Here is a 21250-nt window from a genome sequence, read left to right on the forward strand (position 1 = left end):
GAAAGAGGAGATTGTAGGTTGCTTGGATTTTGTTTTGTTTTCAGGAAGTTTGCTTCAGTATGTTATTACAGAATCAGCAGAAAACGAAAGTTGTGTTCAGAAGAGATAGCAACTATCACGAGGCAGCCCTCCCTGGCATCTAAATACCAGTGGAGTGGGCCTTATCTGTATCACGTGCTGCTGCATCCCTGGGCCTGTGCAGAGCAGACACTCAATACACATTTGTTAATAAATATTTGTTCATATTCATCAAAAATGCATGAATAAACTTGCCTTGGGGTATACATATACAGACTCCAAAGAGTATTTTCAGAATCTTAGTTCTAAAGCTTGAAAACCAAAACTAAAATGTGTATTCCATTGGCCTTAATTGCATCTCTTACTGGAAACCAAATAAGTAATAATGAAATAAAAATAGCCCAGATAGATTTCATACTATGTACCTGTCTTTCTATAAGAGCTTTGCAGGTACCCGGACGCAGTGGCTCACGCCTGTAATCCCAGCACTTTGAGAGGCTGAGGTGGGCAGATCACAAGGTCAGGAGATCGAGACCATCCTGGCTAACACAGTGAAATTCCGTCTCTACTAAAAATACAAAAAAATTAGCCAGGCGTGGTGGCGGGCGCCTGTAGTCCCAGCTACTTGGGAAGCTGAGGCAGGAGAATTGCTTGAACCAGGGAGGCAGAGGTTGCAGTGAACCAAGATGGAGCCACTGCACTCTAGCCTGGGCAACTCAGCAAAACTCCGTCTCAAAAAAAAAAAAAGAGAGAGCTTTGCAGGCACTTTCTCTCTGGTCATTCACAGTAACCCTGGGAGGTAAATGCTGTTCAAATTCTCACTAAGCCAATGGGTTTTCAGAAGAAGGAGGAGTTGGCACTCTGGCACTCAAGCAATCTGACTGAGCAAGCCAGGCCTCATAAATCATATTCCTCAAAGGGACGAGACAGAGTAAGTTCATGGTCTTTGATAATGAAGAAAAGTAAATAGCATGTACTCAGATAAGTCCCAGAGAATTACTAGGAAATATCCAATGCCGGAGTCCATGCTGGGGACATCAATCCTTCAGTTCTGAAGAACTCATTCTTTTCAGGCTAACAGTCTTCATTTTGTGTGAACAAAGGGCAGTGGTTCAGCTATTCTGGCTTCAAATCTCAGACCTGCAACTTACTAACCACCATCCTTGAAGCTAGTACCTTCACCCCTCTCTGAGCCTTGATTTCTACTGTCTATAAAAGGGATAGTGACACTTATCACACAATGCTATTAAAATGATTAAATAAGTGTGTGTGTGTGTGTGTGTGTGTGTGTGTGTAAAGCTTACACTTTCCCATCTGGGATCAGCAGAGTCTCAGAAATAGTGGTATGACTAAGACACCATCATCATATCCAACTTTATATAGCTTTGACTATGTGCTAAGCACTGATCTAAATTATGTAAACACAATCTCTTATTTAATCTTCCTAACAATCCTTACATTGTAAATGAGGAAGCAGAGGTACAGGGCGCTCACATGGTGAGTACCGAGCAGAGCTGAGATACGAGCCCAGACATCTGTGCCTGTCACCACCCCATGCTACTGTCTCCCACAAAATGAAACCACATTGGAAAGTGTCCTTGTAAGGTTCAAAGCTTTTCATCATTGATAGGTATGATTTCATGGGCCATGGGAAGTTTTTTTTTTCCCCCTCCAAACCAACCTCCCTATTACATGTACTAATGTCAGAAATACTGTTAAAAATAGAGAAAATCTTTTTTGCATAGCCCTGAAGTGCAAATACTAAAATCAAGGGGCGCCATAGTGACTGTGTCCTGTCTAAGTGAGGGCAGAAAAGGGAGAACACAGGAGCAGGAAAGGTCATGGAGGAGAGAGGGCAGAAACACCCACATTTTGTTTATTTCACAACATTGCCGGGAGCTGACCTTGGAACAGTTCCATTTGTGTTGACTCAGGAACATAGTTAGGGAAAAACTTAATTTTCCAAAGCTGTAAGGTTGGTGTCAATGGTTTCTTAATCCCAAGGCTAAAAACCTTAAAGAATTTTTTTTTCAAAGTGTGACATAACCCCAAGAAAACTATGGACTTCTCAAAAGCTGGGTAGACAGCACCTAAAAATCTTAGTCCACAAATTAAGTTTGTATCAGTGGTAGATCATAACTGGAACATGTAAAACATAAGTGACAAGATTATTCCTGTTCATTTTTATTTCTAATCTTTCATCTGCCATTTCCCAAGGGCTTAATATATTTTCCTACTAGGTTCTACCGGTCATTTTTACAAAGAGAATGGGCTCTGTTCCACAAGGCTCCTAGGAACCCTCACAGTCCAAATGTGGTTCTTCCAACCCCTACACAGATCCTCTAGTTTTGGCTATAAAGGACCAGCCTGAACTTCTTATTGAAAAAATTCTTACCTTATAAACAGAAGTTTGCGGTCATGAACATGCTTCAAACTAAGTGCAATTTCCACATGATAAGAATAAGAGCAAATATTTATATAATGCTACTATGTGCCAGGAACCACTCTAAGCAATATGCATAGATTAATTTCTACAGATAGCTGCAGCATTTATCATTCCCATTTTTCAGAAGAAAAAACCGAGGCTTAGAGTTTAAATGACTTATTCAAGGTCACTCAGCTAAGTGGTAGCAGAGCCAGAATTTTTACCTAAGTATTTCAGCTTTAGAAAACAAGCCTTTACCTATTCCATTGTATTACTACTCTAACCACTTAATGTTTTAAGAATCAACTTACATTTAGCATTATTGCTAAATTTGGGTCGAATTCTTCCTAGAGTTCCAGGCACTAAAGTAATATCATCCACATTAGTTAAGTAATTACTCAAGAACTCAGTTCTATCACATGTGACATCTTCCATTCCTATAGGGAGGGAGAAAAAAGAGTATTTTCAGGTAATATTGAAATGAAAATCTTAACATAGACACTAAAGATAACAACAGGCATCTCTTTAGTTAGTTTTCAATAACTTAGTGGGAAGAGCCCTGACTTTTGAGATTTTTGTATTTGACTTTAAATGTTTTAAGGCTTCTCTGTATAATCTTTTCTCTAGACTTTTACTTAGCCATGTCATCTTGCAAGCACAGAAGGGTGAAAATGCATTACCTCAATTACATTTTAAGTCATGCAGCCAGAACAGCAAGACAAAGGAAGTCACCATGATTTAAACAACAACAACAACAATAAACACAACTATTTACAGAGTCTTTATGAAAAATATCTATTCTTTAAAAAAAAAAAAAAAAAAACCCTAGATTGCTTCAAACTCTTCCCAGTTGGGGGAGGCATAAATGGAATATACAGTTCTGTGTCTCTCACAAAATGGCATTTTCCAACTCTCTAATATATCTCCTGTCTTGAGTACATAATCACCAGTCCTCACTGTCTCCACTGGTGGCCTTGGATGTTACTGACAAAACAATACTGGCAACAAGAGATGAGAAAGAAAAATGTCAGTTCCAATGACCACCCAAACTGAAAAACAAAATAACATTGAAAACAAGTTGTAAACAATGTAATTAGTCAGAACTGAAAGCTAGCGACTAACGCACAAGAAGGTTCTAGGTAGGGAATTTTTTAAAACAACAAATATTTCTCCTCCACCCCAAGATTTGTTGCGTGTCCCCACCAAGGAAAATTCCTTTATCAAAATGCTTTTATTTAAAACATTGTTGTAAACTCAAATCTTAGCATCATAGACTATGGAGGCTACTAGAGACCTTATTGAAATGTATGAGATGACCTGGAACGTTTTAATATATTGCTAAGTACAATTCAACATATGAATATTCTCTAACAGGGAAAATAATCCTGTTGGAGAATATTCATATATTCATATCCTGTAAAGGATGCCCTAAGCTTTTAAAATAAGGAAATACAACCCAGAGTACCCCAGATCTGGTAAAATTCAAATAATCACCTCCTGGGATCCCAGATCCAGAACCTTCCCTTGTTTAATACAAATTGGAATGAAAAGCAAGAAAAAACACATAGCATAAAGATTATATATCTTGCACTTTAACGGTTAAACCCTTAGGAAGAAAAATAGAGCAACGAAGAGCTGCTATGTTTTAGTACAATGTTCGCCCAGGAAGGGAAAGTCCCCAAATACATATTAATAGAGGGCTGAAAGCCTCTCCCATTTGTTTTATTTCTAGGCAGTCCCTTATGGCACCCCAAATGTGAAAAATCTCCCTTACTTTTGAAGTCCATCAGGCACTGTGCTAAGTGCTCCTTAAGCATCATCAGTCTTCACTCTGCAGACTAACTTTGTGGAGGGGTGTTAATGTTCTCGCCTGACAGATGAGGAAACTGAGACTTGGAGAGGCCACAAAAGGTGTACAGTGTCATGTAGATGTTAAGTGACACAGTGCAATTTGAACTCCACTAAAATTCATTCTGACTCCAAAGACCATGCCCTAAAACACTAAACCATACCACCTTTTAAGAAAGAGGTGCTGTACACTTTGGGAGGCCAAGGTGGGCAGATCACCTGAGGCCAGGAGTTCGAGACCAGCCTGGCTAACATGGTGAAACCCCATCTCTACTAAAAATACAAAAATTAGCTGGGCCTGGTGGCAGGTGCCTGTAATCCCAGCTACTCAGGAGGCTGAGGCAGGAGAATCACTTGAATCCAGGAGGTGGAGGTTGCAGTGAGCCGAGATGGTACCATTGCACTCTACCTTGGACGATGAGAGTGAAACTCCATCTCAAAAAAAAAAAAAAAAAAAAAAAAGAAGTGCTGTAGTTGTCCCAAACCAATGGATCTGCTCATCTTGGAAGCCTGCACACTGATAAGCCAAGGTTTTAACCTACCCATGACCTTTACAATGCCTCAGCACATGACTCATTGGGACCCTTCTACTAAGACATCTGGCTCCAGCATGTGAGCAAATGCTCTTGACACCTCTGGGCAACTTAAATTGGATCAGTTTTGACGCATGCTCCAACTTCTCTGACCTGTGTGTAGCTCTCCACCAAGCCAAACGCATGGAGCGTGACTTTGCAAAGGGTTACATCTAACCCACTCAAGAGGAGAAAGTTAATCCCTTTAGCTTTTTTTTTTTTTTTTTTTTCTAATTTCTCATAGATCTTCTAGGACATTCTAGAAAGACCTTCAGGACCAGAGCTAGGAAGATTTGCCTGCCATTCTTAACAGAATTGCCAAAGAGTCAGCCAATTTTCATCTTCCAAACTCCGCTAGAAGGGAGAAGCCCCAAATTCCAACGTTATTGTTTCAGTCTAATAGTTCCGGAATACAGGAGACACTCTCTAGAACTGAGTCTGCATGTCTCTGAGTCCCACCCCCCACCCAGCTCTATAGTCACATAATGTTTATGATGCTCTTGATCTCCTCAAAGAATTGGTCATAAATTTTTCTACTTCATAAAGTGATTTAGAAGAACTACTTCCTATAATGCTTCTTCCTCTCTTTATCACTCATCTGAATCACAGCAGGGCCTTCTGGTTTGGAGCTTGACTTCCCTCGGTGGATTCAGGGAAATCATTTGACTTACATGCCACTTCTCTGACAAGAATCCTATGTCTCTGCTTCTTTATCATATTTGGATGTATTTTTTTAACCATATAAACTCCATGGGCTCCTTTTGGGGATGTGGCTGGCAGGGATGGGGATTATCACCTGATATGTCACATTCACAGAAGAAGCTATTAATATCACAAGGAAACTGTCTGCATCACTTTAATAAGAGACAGATTTTTGTAGAAAGGTCTTTCCTGCAAATAACAGAAATATATAAGAAGTCCCAGCTTTTGATCAAAATGAACCCAGGGATCTCTCAGGTCATCTCCTACTTTTGAATCATGACCTGATTTCTATCCCCATCTTAAAGAAAGGGGAAAGGAGGTTAAGAATGGAATCTCGGCTTCTAAGGGCAAGGATTCTTTTCCTCAATATGATCAGAAACATTATCCATCTATCCTATTAGCAAAGAAAAAACAAAGCTTTACCATGGTCTCCTACAAAGATGACATTGACACACCGATGCAGTTTTAGTTGTTTCAGTCCATCCATTAATTGCCCCACAATTTTGTCAATTTCCCTCAGAGGATTTGTCATCTGGGAAAAAGAAGCAAGTTAGTCCCCACAGGGTTTTCTTTCTTTCCCTTTCAGTCTCTCATAGATCTTCTACCCCTAGAACCTTTTGGAAAGAAAACTTCCGGCCCAGAGGCAGAGCTTTGTCTGGGGAGATTTACCTGCCATTCTTAATGGAAATCTGATCTAAGCACATTATATTTGTATTCTTTTGAGAGAATTAAAACCTCTCCTCATCCAATCCCTTTAAAGATTCTTTGATATAAAAATGTCAAAAATATTGTTAATGAAAATTCTGTAAGAGATAAAATCACTTTCTAAAATGTGACAGCATCCTTTAAATCCAAGAGTTTTGATGACAGAAAGTCAGATGGACAGTTCCCTAAGTGAAATCACATTAGATTTTGAACCATGGCAAGAAGATAGACACTAAGTGAATGCAAAGCTGTCCTGAGGTTAAAATCATAACCTTCCACTGGATAATAAATTAGAATATCACTAATACAATGAGATCTATCTTGTTCTAAGTAATTTAAATGTTGGCGTCTGAAAGCAATAGATTCTTAACAGAAGAACCTATTCTAAGAAATAAATTATTACTTCTCACTTTAGTTCTTTTAAAGCTGATTTTGAGTGAAACAAGAATCTATAAGAGTCCTAACTTAAACAGAAATGAACCATGAGTTTGTTCTAGAAGGTTTCTTCTTTTTAACAAAATACGAAAACCCAATTCTTTCCTGAAGACCATTTCCAAAGCCTAAGAAACATTATCCATCTCTCATTTTCTTACTTCAAATGGAAGTTTCTAACAGCATGAATGTTCTCACATACTAAAGGCTCTCCGTCTCCCTTTCATCTTTAGCTGTGCAATGGAAAGACTTTTAAGAAACATCTCATCAGACAAAGAATAGAAAGATACAGGGAGTATATTTAGATGAAATTTTATAGCTTAGCTCACAGTCACATACATATACCCAAGATGATTAAGATAAGAACAGAAGGGATGTGAATATCATTTTTACTCAGACACATATCATCTTCCACTAGCATCTTCTCAGATGAATCAAGACCTTTCCTCTTATTATTTCATTAGGGAAATCAGGTGTAAACTTTTGTTTTATTCTTCATGACAGGAGTCAGTATTTCAAGTCCTATCCCAAGGAGGAAGTCACAGTTGAAAGTTTCAGAAAGAGATGTGTAATATAATCGGAAGGGACTAATAGGTGTGGAACAAAGTGGTATTTGCTTCCGAGAAAATCATGCTCTCCTTGAAGATCTCTGTCTAGATAAAGAAATACCAAATGCACAACATGTTTTGATCTTTGGCAATGACTTATTTTCCTTTACTCAGCAGGATGACTCAGGTAAAATCCAGAACCTACTTATTAGGGATCAGTTCAGAGGATCACAAATAAGATACTGCCTCAGAGGTATTCAAAGGTTTTAGTAAAAGCAACAACTGACAGGCTCTTCTGAACATACTGGGAAGAGTAGACATTACTTGTGGAAATTACATACAACTCTATCCGCCCATTATTTTCTCTTTCTTTCTGTCTTAGCTATTTCCTTCTCTACAATCTACACCTTTTCTGATCTCTGAAGTTGCAGACCCCTAATCTAAGCCAACTTCCTATTGAGTTCTAATCCACATTGGCTTTGAGAATACTCCCTTTTACCTTGCAGGGTTGTTCTCAAGAACCAGGGCCACAAACCATGTGACTGATTCTGTGAATAAGCACAAACAAAACCAATCTTAATAGTCACTCCAGCCTAAATGTGAATACTAGTTTTTAGGGCAACTAACTCTTTAAAAAAAAAGGATAAGACTTCTTTTTTTCTGTCATGTTGAGTTCAGGCAGTCTTCACATCACTGTTAACCTCTGAAGTACCACATTCTTCTGGACTCAAAGCCAAGGTCAACGCACCAGAGTTTTCTAAAACTTGCTCAGCCGATTTTCCAACCAAGGCACTGAAGGCAACCTTCAACTCAGACCTGCCCGCCACAAAGCTTTGGAACAATAGATAAACTTACTTTGTCCTGACGAGTTTCCGCAGCATAATGATCCATCCTATGTATTTTTCTTCTTCTTTTCTTTGGAGGAGCAACTGGTCTTTCCTGTCTCCTCTTAGGGGCAACTTTCCTCTTAGGTCTCTTAGCCGGAGTAAAAGGTGAGCCATAACTACTCTCCTGTACTGGCGGATAGAGATGGCTGGACTCAGAAGTCGTCTGTCCCTCTGAGTCAGATATAAAGCTTACACTTTCCCATCTGGGATGAGCAGAGTCTCAGTTAGAATAACTAAGTCTCCTTAAGTGAGAAAAAATTGGAATGAGGGATGGATGCTTAGAGGAACTCCATGGAGAGAAGCCTCCTAAATTGATGTTGATGCTGCTGTCACAGCTTCTTCGCTGAGAACAAGAATCCAATTCAAGAAAATCTAGTCATGTGGGTTTCTTTTGGCTGATATTTGTGGATGTATGTGAAGGTGACATTAGACAAGCTCTGTATTCCATAACTCCTGCATTAGGGAGAGACTGGTTTTTGGTTATGAAAAGCTCTCCATTTATAAAGAACTAACTTAAAAGTAGGCCAAATACTAGCCACTTGGTCATTTCAAGATGACAATGAGGTTCATGTAAGTGTTTCCAATTCAGAATCTGACAGGCATCTTTCTGTTCACGCCAGCAAATATGTCAAAGCAACTGTCACCTTCATTGGCAAGGATCCAGTGAAAAATTTTAAAACCAAGGATGGAATGAAACATAAATAATAAGCAATCCTCCTTAATCATAAACGTACTCCCACAAATCAGGATTTTCAGCAGGAGAGAACTCACTGACAACTGAGGTTTTTAGTACAGAGGAACTTTAAGTTAAAGTCTCTTTTAAAATCAGGTAAAATCTAAAAAGTCATCAAAAAGTCATCTCTTTTTTGTCTTGGTATATACAGACCAAGAAAGAGTCTACTTATGCTCTTGCTATCAGAAACCTGCTTTTAAGGGGAGTTGCATGCTATGGATTTTGTTTTGAAAATCCAGAGAGCAGTAAAGTCGACACATAAACTGAAGATAACCTTTTGGGATTTCCAAATGCTGGAGGAAAAACAGGCCCCTGATTTGCTGATGGTGCAAAGGTGAATTAAAGCAGCAAGCCTTGCTGTCTACCTCACTGACTTCTCTCGGGAGGACTGTCTTGAGAGCCATTCAGATGCAGGAAGGGGCAGGAGGAGGAACAATGTTAGTGTATCCAAGAAGGGGAACATCTGCCATGCGATTTCACTGTTTCCAGGGCAAGCCACGGCAAAGGCACTTCTGTTTCTGTCTCATCCTCTCTCTCCGCTAGAGCGATCAAAAGACAGCCCCAAAGACTTTGGTTTTGTTTGTTTGTTTTTTAATGCTCCTAGTTTTAGGCAAATCTCCATAAGAAAAGCAGCAAAAGTAAAAGAAGATTTTCCATTTCATGGTCACTGAATACATTCTGCTAGCGTTCAAGTCGGCCCATCAAACTCTATGCCATTTGCAAGAGACCTCAACATTCCAAAGACTCCAAAGGTGAGCCCTTCCGATTGCAGCAGGTTAGAGGAGCAGAAGAGTAGGGTTTAGTCAAACTGGGTTTTCATCCAGTGATTATATTGCATGTATTTCCTTCTTCAAATGTTAGAGGTAGATGAGAGCTAAGTTTTCACTGACCAGCCATACTTTAGCCTGAATTTAGAAATTTTAGCCTGAGGTTATTAAGAGGATGGGAGGTACAGGTGCAAATTTCCCTGCATTTCAGGATACTTTGCCATCTGAAGGTAGAGACTAGCCAGCCAAAGCTCTGACTCTAGGCCCGGAAGAGCAGCCGAACAAGGGGTCACAGAAAAAGCATAGAAGGTCAAAAAGAAAAAGATTGCGCCAATAATCAAAAGCAAGCATATTTTTTAACATTCACCATTACACTCTGAAACCAGGAGCAATACACCATTTCTTGAAGCTATTAGCTCAATGTTTGGTCATCTCATTTAATAGCTTTTGAGAATCATCCTGAAAAAATGTGTACTCAAATATTTAGCAAATAAAGCACAAATTTCAACGGAATTCATCTTATTGTAGCATATAGCATTTTGCTAGTGAAAATCATTTCAATGAAATTTCAAATATGTTATTTTCTTACATGTAAAAGATATGTTACTGATTTTAAAATAATCTTTCAACCAGTATGTTATAATCTTTTCATGTATAATAAGTGTAAATAATGATATATAGGTAGGCATATAGGATACATAGGTATATAAAACAATTAGCTTACAATAGAAGAGAACTTTTGCTGACTTGCTTTGGTTTCATGTTTTAAAAGTGTAAACAATTTTGTTTTTCTTTCAGTTAAAATAAGATTCCTAGAACTAGATGAGAAATAATTGAAATCTGAAAATATCCTTTCCCTTATGAGAAGAAAATGACCAGGTTATCAGATTACCATTACTGAAGATATACTCCAAGATACCCAATTGGAATGAGGGATGGATGAGTTTACCCAGTAGACATATGAAAATACCCTAGCTGCAAGAAGTAGTAATACTGAAAAAAAACATAACATGAGTACTTTCAACTCTTAATTCAAAGGTACTATAGGAAAAATCTCTGTTTATATATTTATGAGCAACCCTGGGCATAGAAAAATTATTATAGGAAATTAAAGCATCCTGTATCCTGCTTCATTTAGTGCTACTCAGTACTTTCAAAAAAACGTGTTTGTTTCTTAATTCACACAAACATATACTTTCATGCATGTAATTGTAACTGAACTACACGTATTAGAAACCTAAAGATGTTTATTGATTAAGAACATTTATCATCAAGCCATATAACTTTTAAAGTTTGAGTTATACCTCACTTGTATTATTAAAAGCCAACTTTTGCCATAAATAAAATGTTCTATATAATTTGAACATAGTTATTAACTGACCACTTTGCTTATCTCCTGGACTGAAGGAGGGTTAAATGGTTCCATAGAAGGGACTGTGGTCTGGGAGTCAAAAGTTCTGTGGTGCTGTCTTCAAATTCTCTACTTAGCAGTCAAGCGAAAGTACCAGAGTCCTACTTTTAAAAGAATGGCTATACCAATCCCTGTTTTGCTTACCCCACAGGTTCTTTGACGGGATATTATTACCCAAGAAGTCAAACTTTTAAGTAGGGAACATGGAACTGCTTAGGTGTTTTGTTTTGTTTTGTGAACATTTTGATAAAATGTGGTTCCTTTTGTTCCCTTTAGGTGAATCTCCAAGAAAGTCATCCTAAAGATAAAACAGCCATTCTTCCTTAGGTGTTGTTTACTGGCATCGTGCATGCAGATGTTTATCTCATTTTATCATTTGTGTTTCACAATCATACAAGACGAGTTAAACTTCAAAGGGACAGAAAAAGAGCATCTGACTTATATAAGTTTAATGATTTAAGACAAACTAAGAATGGTTTTACGTAGCTATTAGTTACTAGTGCTTAAATAAATCACCTCTGTATTGATGTCAAAGCATTTAGAAACACTTATGACTCCTTGGTTACATGCTGCAATTTGTCAAAAATACTTAAAGCAAGATATGTTTACCTTATCTCTAATTCATCTGAAAACAATGAACGTAATTATAGTCAGCAGTATGCTATGGGTTACTAGGCTACTTAAATATTTAAAAATACGTAAAAGTTTAGATTTGCAAACTCCATCGTATTTTTTACTATCTATGCTGAAATGTGGGAACGTTTCTAGCCATTCCTTTCCCACCTTCTGAATTTGAAATTATACTGGATACTACCTTACAGATTGCCTTCCACGATGATGGCTGAGTCTCTGATAAAAATATGTCACCCTCGGCTGGGTGTGGTGGCTCATGCTTATAATCCCAGCACTTTGGGAGGCCAAGGCAGGTGGATCACCTGAGGTCAGGAGTTTGAGACCAGCCTGGCCAACATGGCAGAAACCTGGCTCTACTGAAAATACAAAAATTAGCCGGGTATGGTGGTGCACGCCTGTAATCCCAGTTACTTGAGAGGCTGAGACAGGAGAATCACTTGAACCTGGGAGGCAGAGGTTGCAGTGAGTCAAGATCGCACCACTGCACTCCAGCCTAGGTGGTAGAGCAATACTCCATCTCAAAAAAAATTTAAAAAAAACTCACCCTGCTCTGAATAAGCAGATTCATTTAGCGGTATATTTCTCTCGAGAATTTACGTTACTTTGGGGGATGATGAATATGTTCATATCTTGAGTGTGGTGACAATTTCACAGTATATATATCTCTGCCAAAATGTATTAAATTCAAAAGAGTCCATTACCATAACTTATGCCAGATTGACTGGATTATATCTGCTAAGGTTATTGGAGCCGCTGAGCTGATCTACCCTCTCTAAATTGCCTAATCATTTAAGGGTGCTGAAATTCATTTACAATGTTCTGTATTGCAGGTTTCATCTCAAGATTTTTTTCCATGCCTATCCCATTGAAGGCAAATGCCAACCCTTCCTGACTGTTCACCCTCCAACTGACGCCCACAAGACTAGAATATACCCCATTTCCTGTTAACATCAAGTTCAGGATATATTATTACTTAAATATCAAAGCAATCTGAAATGAAGCTCCTATAAGAGAAACGGGTAGTTTTAAGATTTTCAAAAAATTATTTTTAGTCCTGTAGTTATTTGACTTTGCGTAAACCTTGTAGATACAAACATCAGTCCAGACTTTATACAAATCCTGAAATAAGGTCAGTAGGTCAGGTAGCCCAGGGCCAAAGGTTCTTCTCAGGCAGATGCTAAACCACTAACCTCAGGGCCGAAAGGGCCATATTTGTGTCCAGAGAAATCAGGTTGTTCAGAATAGAAGGCATAGACCGAAGGCCTATAAGAAAATTGGAAGGTTCAGAATCTCTCCTAAACCACATGTAACAAAAAATATCACATATTTTTAAAAAACACACTTTTAAAAAATGTTCTCAAATTTAATTTATCCTTTAACTACTACTCATATTAGCATGGAAAACTTTTTTTTTTTCCTATTGCTTCTATGACCACCACCCCATCTGTGGTAACTGCCTGGAACCACCTTCAGGACTCAAAAGTCACAAAGGAAAACTTGAACATGTACTCGGGTCCTTGACCCTCAAGGTAACAGAGCCTGGTGGTAATTCACATGGGCTGTGCAATCCGAAGCCTGAAAGAACAACTAACTCCATTACAGACAAGCGTCTCTCTCAATACTTCTGCAATCCTTGGGATGCTACTGGTTCATTTATCAAAGCCAGAAACTTCCTTCGGCTCTGCTGTAGTGGACAGAATTAATAGCTGCAGTAATCCAGTAATTAAATGGACCCAATAACCAAAGTCTATTGTATCCTTCTTAGGGAAGTAACACTTAAGGCTAAGAACCACAAAACTTTTAATTCCAAACATTGGGTGTGCTTCTATTCCACAGTCTAGTGTTTCATGCAATTCTAAGTTAAGATGGAAATGTACTGAAGAAAGAAGAAAGAGAGAAGCAAATACCTCTCACTGTCTGGCAGGGTGAGCCACTGCAATATGGTTAATATTCTCCGCTCGTGAGGGATGACACTGGAGGGTAAAAGCAAGCAAAGCATGTTGTTAGGTTTCATTTCCACAAACTCAAGCCTGATGAGTGCTTGCTCTTGCACCCAGGCCAAATGCTCTCTATTTACCACCATCTGTTTTCACTTCATTTGTAGTAAAAGGCCCTCTTTCGAATTAGCGTTTAAACTACTATTTCCATTTGCAACATATTACGTTGCTCAACCTCTTCCACAGAAGACTACACTGGAAACTCTGATTCACAGTCAAAATGAGGAACCTGTCTTGCTAATCAGAAACTCCACTACAAGCAGAGAGGACCCTGGTTTCAGAATCATTGTCATTTATTCTGTCGAGCCTTTAGCTGTGGCCATAAAGGGGTCAGTACTTACATCCCCAATCCGCCTCTTGTTGGCAGTGTGACCTCTCTTGACCTCTTGGTCTCAGTTTACTCATCGGTAAGATAAAGCTAACAACAAAGGATACTGTACAGCTTGGTTGTAAGGATGAAATGAAACAAGACAAGGAAAGGGCATGTCCAGTGCCTAAGACACAGTAAGTTCTTTAAAAACATATTTTTATTAATGATCATAATTGGTCATCATTCTCCCCCTAAATAACAGTATGACTCTAGAAATATTACCTAACCAGGCTGGGCGCGGTGGCTCAAGCCTGTAATCCCAGCACTTTGGGAGGCCGAGACGGGCGGATCACGAGGTCAGGAGATCGAGACCATCCTGGCTAACACGGTGAAACCCCGTCTCTACTAAAAAATACAAAAAACTAGCCGGGCGAGGTGGCGGGCGCCTGTAGTCCCAGCTACTCGGGAGGCTGAGGCAGGAGAATGGCGTAAACCCGGGAGGCGGAGCTTGCAGTGAGCCGAGATCGCGCCACTGCACTCCAGCCTGGGTGACAGAGCCAGACTTCGTCTCAAAAAAAAAAAAAAAAAAAAAAAAAAAGAAATATTACCTAACCTGAAACTTGAAGTTCTTCCTCTATAAAATAATGGGTTAGGGAAGGTATTCTTGCCATTTTCTTGCAGCTCTATAAAAATCTACCAAGAATAGGCTGGGTGCAGTGGCTCATGCCTGTAATCCCAGGACTTTGGGAAGCCGAGGCAGGCAGATCACCTGAGGTCAGGAGTTCAAGACCTGCCTGACCAACATGGCAAAACCCCATCTCTACTAAAAATACAAAATTAACCAGGCATGATGACACATGCCTGTAATCCCAGCTACTTGGGAGGCTGAGGCAAGAGAATCGCTTGAATCTGGGAGGCAGAGGTTGCAGTGAGCCAATATTGCACCATTGCACTCCAGCCTGGGCAACAAGAGTGAAATTCTGTCTCAAAAAAAAAAAAAAAAAAAGAACAGGCACATATAATTAAGAGACTGACAAAAAGGGTATAATCTTCATCCACAATGACTTTTGTGTTTAAGTTTCTTTCCTCTGTTGAAATATAATTACCCTAAGTCTGGCACTAGCTTTAAGGGCTCTAAGGGCTCGCAGCTAACATGACAGTACTGCATCCCAGGCTGAGTTATATTAAGATGCTCACAAGCTGAGAGATAGCTTTAGTCAGGGGAAATTCATCCACTCTTTCCCAACAGGGACCTCAAAATGCGTTTTCACTCCCCCATCCAAGACCAGGCTTTAGAGGCATGTTTGTGATGAATTCAAACTAAAGCACAAGTTTAAATGTGGTCAGGAAAAATTATTGTGGAACATTGGTGAGCCATTTAAACTTTTACTCTCAGTGGACATGAGCAGTGAGAGAGCTGGGAGAACGATAAATCCTCAAGCAGGGGCTCTCATCAAGTGGTCTCTCTGCCTCCCCCATCACCATCCAGCTTACAGAGATTTGTCATTCCCCAGGCATCCTCTCTTTCTGGAACTATCACACAAGACCAGAAAATCATGTGTGCCATAAAATGAGTCCAAATTTAAACATATCCCAATGCTATTGGATAAATGTGACCCTGTCCATTATATCCTGTAATTGAATTAGAAATAGGCAGAGCAAAGCTAGGTTAATCACTTAAGGAATTTAATTCTTCAGCTTTAGAAATCCTTTGTATCTAAGCAAAATAATTGCATACTTTGAATTCTTTCCTAAGTTAAAAAAAAAAAAAAAGAGGGAATGCCAGAGCCTTTTCATTTTACCTTATTTCACTACCTGCCTAAAACCTGCTTTATTTTACGTAATTGGTGTTAAGCCACAGAAATGGGGCCCTAATGAATCCACTTTTAATACTAATGGAAAAATACAAACTAACAGAATCTGTGTCAAGCTCAGAATGCTCACCCCTGAATGCCCTCGTTGGATGGGGTACTTGAACAATGGTAGACAGGGAATTAAAAGCGCCAGCTATGAGGCCAGAGTGCTTGGGTTTGAATCCTGACTCCAGCAAATGCTGGTGATAAGACTAGGCAAGTTATCTAAACTTTTGATACCTCTGGAAAACGAGGACAATAATAGTAGTACCTATCTCATAAAGTTGTTGTGAAGTTGAAAAGAGAATACATCTAAAGCATTTAGAATAGTGCTGGGCACATAGAAAGGGTTTAGAAAAATGTTAGCTTTTATTGTTATATACTGAATTTATAGGTCCACGGAGATGATATCGTCATTCACAAAATATTTGTTAAGGGTATATTGGGTTTAAGGCATTTGTGTAAACATAAATAAAGATATTCCTACCAAAAACACTATTATGGAGGAGTCGCCGTTTTGCTTGGAGAAAGATAAGCAAGCTATTATTCTTTTCTGGGCAGGGGCTGATTGTGTTTGTGTTAAGAGAATACGATGAGGATGCTGGAGGTCTGAGTAGCCATTCTACCTCTGACCTTAGGTGCAACATTTAACGTCTCTAGGCCTTAGTGTTCTAATCTCTCTCTCTCTCTTTTTCTTTTTCTTTTTTTTTTTTTTTTGTTGTTGTTGAGATAGAGTCTTGCTCTCTCGGCTCATTGCAACCTCCACCTCTCCGGTTCAAGTGATTCTCCTGCCTCAGCCTCCAAGTAGCTGGGATTAAAGGTGCCTGCCACCATGCCCGTCTAATTGTTATATTTTTAGTAGAGACAGGGTTTCAGCATGTTGGCCAGGCTGGTTTTGAACTCCAGACCTCAAGTGATCCACCCGCCTCGGTCTCCCAAAGTGCTGGGATTACAGGCATGAGCCACTACACCCGGCCTCTAATCTCTTAAATGAGGAGTTGGGCAAGGTCGTCCCTAAGTTTCCTAGGAGTTCTAGGTTATCTTTATGAAATAGCCTCAGAGACCAAAAGGACATGGCCCTTAGCCAACAGTGTTTCAGATATTCAAATACCATACACAGACAGCACAAATAAATCTGACCAAGAAAGAGCAAAAAAAGAAATAGGGTACATGTTGCTGTCTTCACCACCACTGATTGATGGAGAATTTGTCGTGAGACCAAGTATATTAGACATGGTCAAAAAAAAAAAAGACTAAATTAAGTATTTACTCGTAAAGGGGAGCAAATTACCTTAAGACACATATAGCCTTTGTCTAGTCAATGTTGAAAGACAGAATGTGAATAAGAAAACAAATACCATTTATTAGTTATTCTCTATGTACCAGTACCCTAATAAGCATTTTATTTGTTTTATTTATTTATTTATTTTTTGAGACGGAGTCTCGCTCTGTCGCCCAGGCTGGAGTGCAGTGGTGTGGTCTCGGCTCACTGCAAGCTCCGCATCCCGGGTTCACGCCATTCTCCCGCCTCAGCCTCCTCAGTAGCTGGGATTACAGGCACCCACCACCACCGGCTAATTTTTTGTATTTTTAGTAGAGACCGGATTTCACTGTGTCAGCCAAGAGGGTCTCAATCTCCTGACCTCGTGATCTACCCACCTCGGCCTCCCAAAGTACTTGGATTACAGGCGTGAGCCACCGCACCCAGCCTGTTTTATTTTTGAGACAGGGTCTCACTCTGTTGCCCAGGCTGGAGTGCAGTGGTGCCATCTCAGCTCACTGCAGCCTCAACCTCCTCGGGCTTGGTGATCCTCCCACCTCAGCCTCCCAAGTAGCTGGGACTATAGGCATGTGCCACCATGCCTGGCTAATTATTGTATATTTTGTAGAGACAGGGTTTTGCCATGTTACCCAGCTTGTTCTCAAACTCCTGTGCTCAAGCGATCCACCTGCCTCAGCCTTCCAAAGTGCTGAGACTACAGGCATGAGCCACCATGCCTGGCATAAGCATTTTAAATATGTTAGCTCATTGCATCTTTGCAACATCCCATGATGAAGATACTATATATATATGTATTTTATATATACATATATAAATATATATACTATATATAATATGCATATATAAATATATACTATATATATAAATATACATATATATATATATATTTTTTTTTTTTTTTTTGAGACAGAGTTTCACTTTTGTTGCCCAGGCTGGATTGCAATGGCATGATCTCAGCTCACCAAAACCTCTGCCTCCCAGGTTCAAGCCATTCTCCTGCCTCAGCCTCCCGAGTAGCTGGGATTACAGACATGCGCCCCAACACCCGGCTAATTTTTTTTTTTTTTTTAGGAGAGACTAGGTTTCTCCATGTTGGTCAGGCTGGTCTCGACTCCTAACCTCAGGTGATCTGCCTGCCTCAGCCTCCCAAAGTGCTGGGATTACAGGTGTGAGCCACCACACCCGGCCGAAGATACTATAACTTTTATTTGAAGATGAGGACATGGATTTGTTGAGAGATTAAATCACTAGTCCAAGGTCACCAATCTAATAAGCAGCCAAGCTGGGATGAGAATCAACGTAAACAATCATACATAGTGGGAATTACTGTCTTTGAACATGAATTGGCACAAAAGAATGGAGCATCAGCCGAAGATTATTTCGGAATGAAATACTATCATTAAAAAGCAAGACTAATTCTAGGTTGCAGTACAGAACCATGTTAAAAATATGGCCTTCAAAGTCTAAGTCTATGGTTTGAATCAGGTTCTAAATTTTTTTAAGTTTTCAGAATATACACTGTGTAGATTTCCTTGACATATATATTCTCCTAACTGAAAGTGTGATCTTATTTTTTAAAGTTATAAAATGCTTCAAAAAAAAAGGGAAAAAAAATGAATCCAAGTCACTTTCAGGATACAGAGATAAAATAATAGTCTGAGAAGCAAATGAAAGCTACAGACATCTTTGGAGCATACAAAAGCCACCTTCTTATAAGTGGTTTCAAATGGGTGGAGAAAATTGCCATTCAAAACCAGAACACTGGGCCTTTTCAATGAGGCTTTGCAGCAGTTTCAGGGGGGCAAAGGTGGGGACTCAGTATTAATTATGTTGTTGGCTACTCTCCATTCTGCCAGGCAAATATGTTACAGAGCAGAAGAAATTACTTCTATAAGCATCTATGACAGTCAAGAGTTAAAGAAATGTCAGGCATAGGATAACATTGGTAAATCAACATGCTGTTTATATTAAGCAGTATCATTTCTAACCTACCTACACTTACTTTTCAACTCAGAAACCTCTTTAGAAAAAAAAAAAAAAAGAAAGAAATCTTTTAAAGAGACGCTCTGTGCTAGATTCAAATCACCAAATCCGATTTCAGTTTAGCCCTTCAAATCTGAAAAAGCTACTTTTATTTCTGATTTTAGAGAATATAGACAGTACCATTCTGGATTAATTTGAGCCTGCGATGGCTCTCAGCACACTGCTATTATAGAATAGTCAGATTTTTGTTAGGCATAGAGGCAAATATGGAAACAGCTTTAGGTGGTTTAAAAAAAAAAATAAAAAGATGGAAAGAACATCTCAGTGGGAACAAAATCCCCGTGAAAGTTGAAACAGATTCCTTTTCTTACTAAGGAACCTTAAAAATCATCAACATGTTGATACTTTTATTAGGTAAGATTCATCTTAAGGCTTATGAACATTAACTCCTTAATCCCCCATCACTTCTTTAGGGATGGGAAGGAGCTCCATTTTCTTATTAGAAAAATCCTGGAGTTCAGTGGGAAAATGAAGTGAAAATAGAGGCTTCCCCTCAGTCTCCTGTCTGGAACTTTCAATCTCTAGACCACTCCATAGGCTCCCCAGAGGCCTGAGATCATCTAGATTTTTTTAAGTTGTGAACCAAAATAAATATAATATGTTCTCATATATTTATAGAAAATGATAAGGAAAGCCACTGCCATAAACAGTCTAAGAGAAATATGCATGTCCTAGATGGCAAGTTACCAAAAACCTACAGACAGGAATAGAAAAATCTAAAGGACATCCAGAAGGAGGAGAGACCATCTTACTTACATTCTGTTAAGAGAGGATGGGGCCGGGCACAGTGGCTCATGCCTATAATCCCAGCACTTTGGGAGACAGAGGCGGGCGGATCATGAGGTCAGGAGTTTGAGACCAGCCTGGCCAACATGGTGAAACCCTGTCTCTACTAAAGATACAAAAAATTAGCTGGGAGTGGTAGCAGGCACCTGTAATTCCAGTTACTCAGGAGGCTGAGGGGAGACCCGTTTGAACCCGGGAGGCCGAGGTTGCAATGAGCCGAAATCACGCCACTGCACTCCAGCCCGGGCAACAGGGCAAGACTCTGTCTCAAAAAAAAAAAAAAAAAAAAAAGAGAGAGAGAGAGACAGGATGGAAAAAAGGAGAGCTAGAGGAGAAAGAGAAGGTAGGATGAGGCACAGAGAGAGGACCTCAGGGAAAAAAAAAAAAACACCTGGAAGGTTATTTTGAATTAGTAAATATTCAAAAATTCTATATTTTCACATTTAACTGAAACAAAATAAAAACTAAATTGATGTTTTATAAATGGAGTCACAGCTGTCATTTTATAAACATTGACAAAATAAAGGTAACTTACACAGACCAAAAGAATGTTCCAGCTTTCACCCCTTGCTTGGTGGCTGTAATCCATAGCTAATGAGGAAAATATAAGCGGCTTAAAATGTGTTCTGAGTGTTGGTCAAAAAAGAAAAAGTTTTTAAAACACATTAGATCAGATATCTTATACTCCACTCACACCCCAACATAAATTTCCCATTCTTTGCAACCATTTATTTTCACATCTGGAAGTCAGAATCATTATTTCCACAAATATTATTCAATATATTCTCTGCAAAAGCTCTCAAAAGCTCCTGCTATGATTCTAGTGACATATTTTTAAAACTCTTATTTTATCTCAAAAGCCTCTCTCCTGTACCTGTCTTTTCTGATCATCGTTTTGAACAATTAACTGACGCAGCAGAATTCTGCTCATCAAAGGACCCAAGAATGAGCCATATGTTTCCTTTACTATTGATAGACTCAGGGACTGCCCCAATTTGGCACCCAGATGTCAGAATTTTGGAACCCTCTTTGTCTTGTTTTAGTTTAAACTAGATGAATGAGAAGGGGGAAGAAGGCTAATTTTTAATTTTGATTTTTCCTGTATCTTTTACCTAGCCTTTTAGTAAATATTATTTTAGACGAGAGTTCCTAGAATAAGTTAAGTGAACCAAGCACTTCATTAAGGTTTTTAAAATATTCTTTACACCGTGTGCTATTGGGGAGGCATAAGATATAGGAGTTTAGAACCTGGGCTCTGCAACCAGACAGCTTGGATTTTAAGCCTTGTTTCTGTCACT

The 21250-nt window shown here is 39.2% G+C and overlaps 1 protein-coding gene across 16 annotated transcripts in view; it reads right to left on the minus strand.

Annotated features, from left to right (window-relative positions):
- ENPP2 (ectonucleotide pyrophosphatase/phosphodiesterase 2) overlaps positions 1–21250 on the minus strand; it is a 124924-nt gene that overhangs the window by 31016 nt on the left and 72658 nt on the right. For 8 of the 16 annotated variants that reach the window (XM_028852886.2, XM_028852884.2, XM_028852885.2 and 5 more), the window contains exons 9-14: positions 20488–20543; positions 13589–13654; positions 12872–12944; positions 8106–8261; positions 5989–6097; positions 2755–2880 (exon numbers count right to left, since the gene is read on the minus strand). In XM_028852886.2, the coding sequence (XP_028708719.1) occupies positions 2755–2880; positions 5989–6097; positions 8106–8261; positions 12872–12944; positions 13589–13654; positions 20488–20543 (586 nt within the window). The remainder of the gene's footprint in view (positions 1–2754; positions 2881–5988; positions 6098–8105; positions 8262–12871; positions 12945–13588; positions 13655–20487; positions 20544–21250) is intronic. The other 8 variants (XM_077943964.1, XM_015145919.3, XM_015145920.3 and 5 more) reach the window with 1 other exon arrangement.

Source organism: Macaca mulatta, chromosome 8, assembly GCF_049350105.2.
Source record: "Macaca mulatta isolate MMU2019108-1 chromosome 8, T2T-MMU8v2.0, whole genome shotgun sequence".
Taxonomy (NCBI): Eukaryota; Metazoa; Chordata; class Mammalia; order Primates; family Cercopithecidae; genus Macaca; species Macaca mulatta.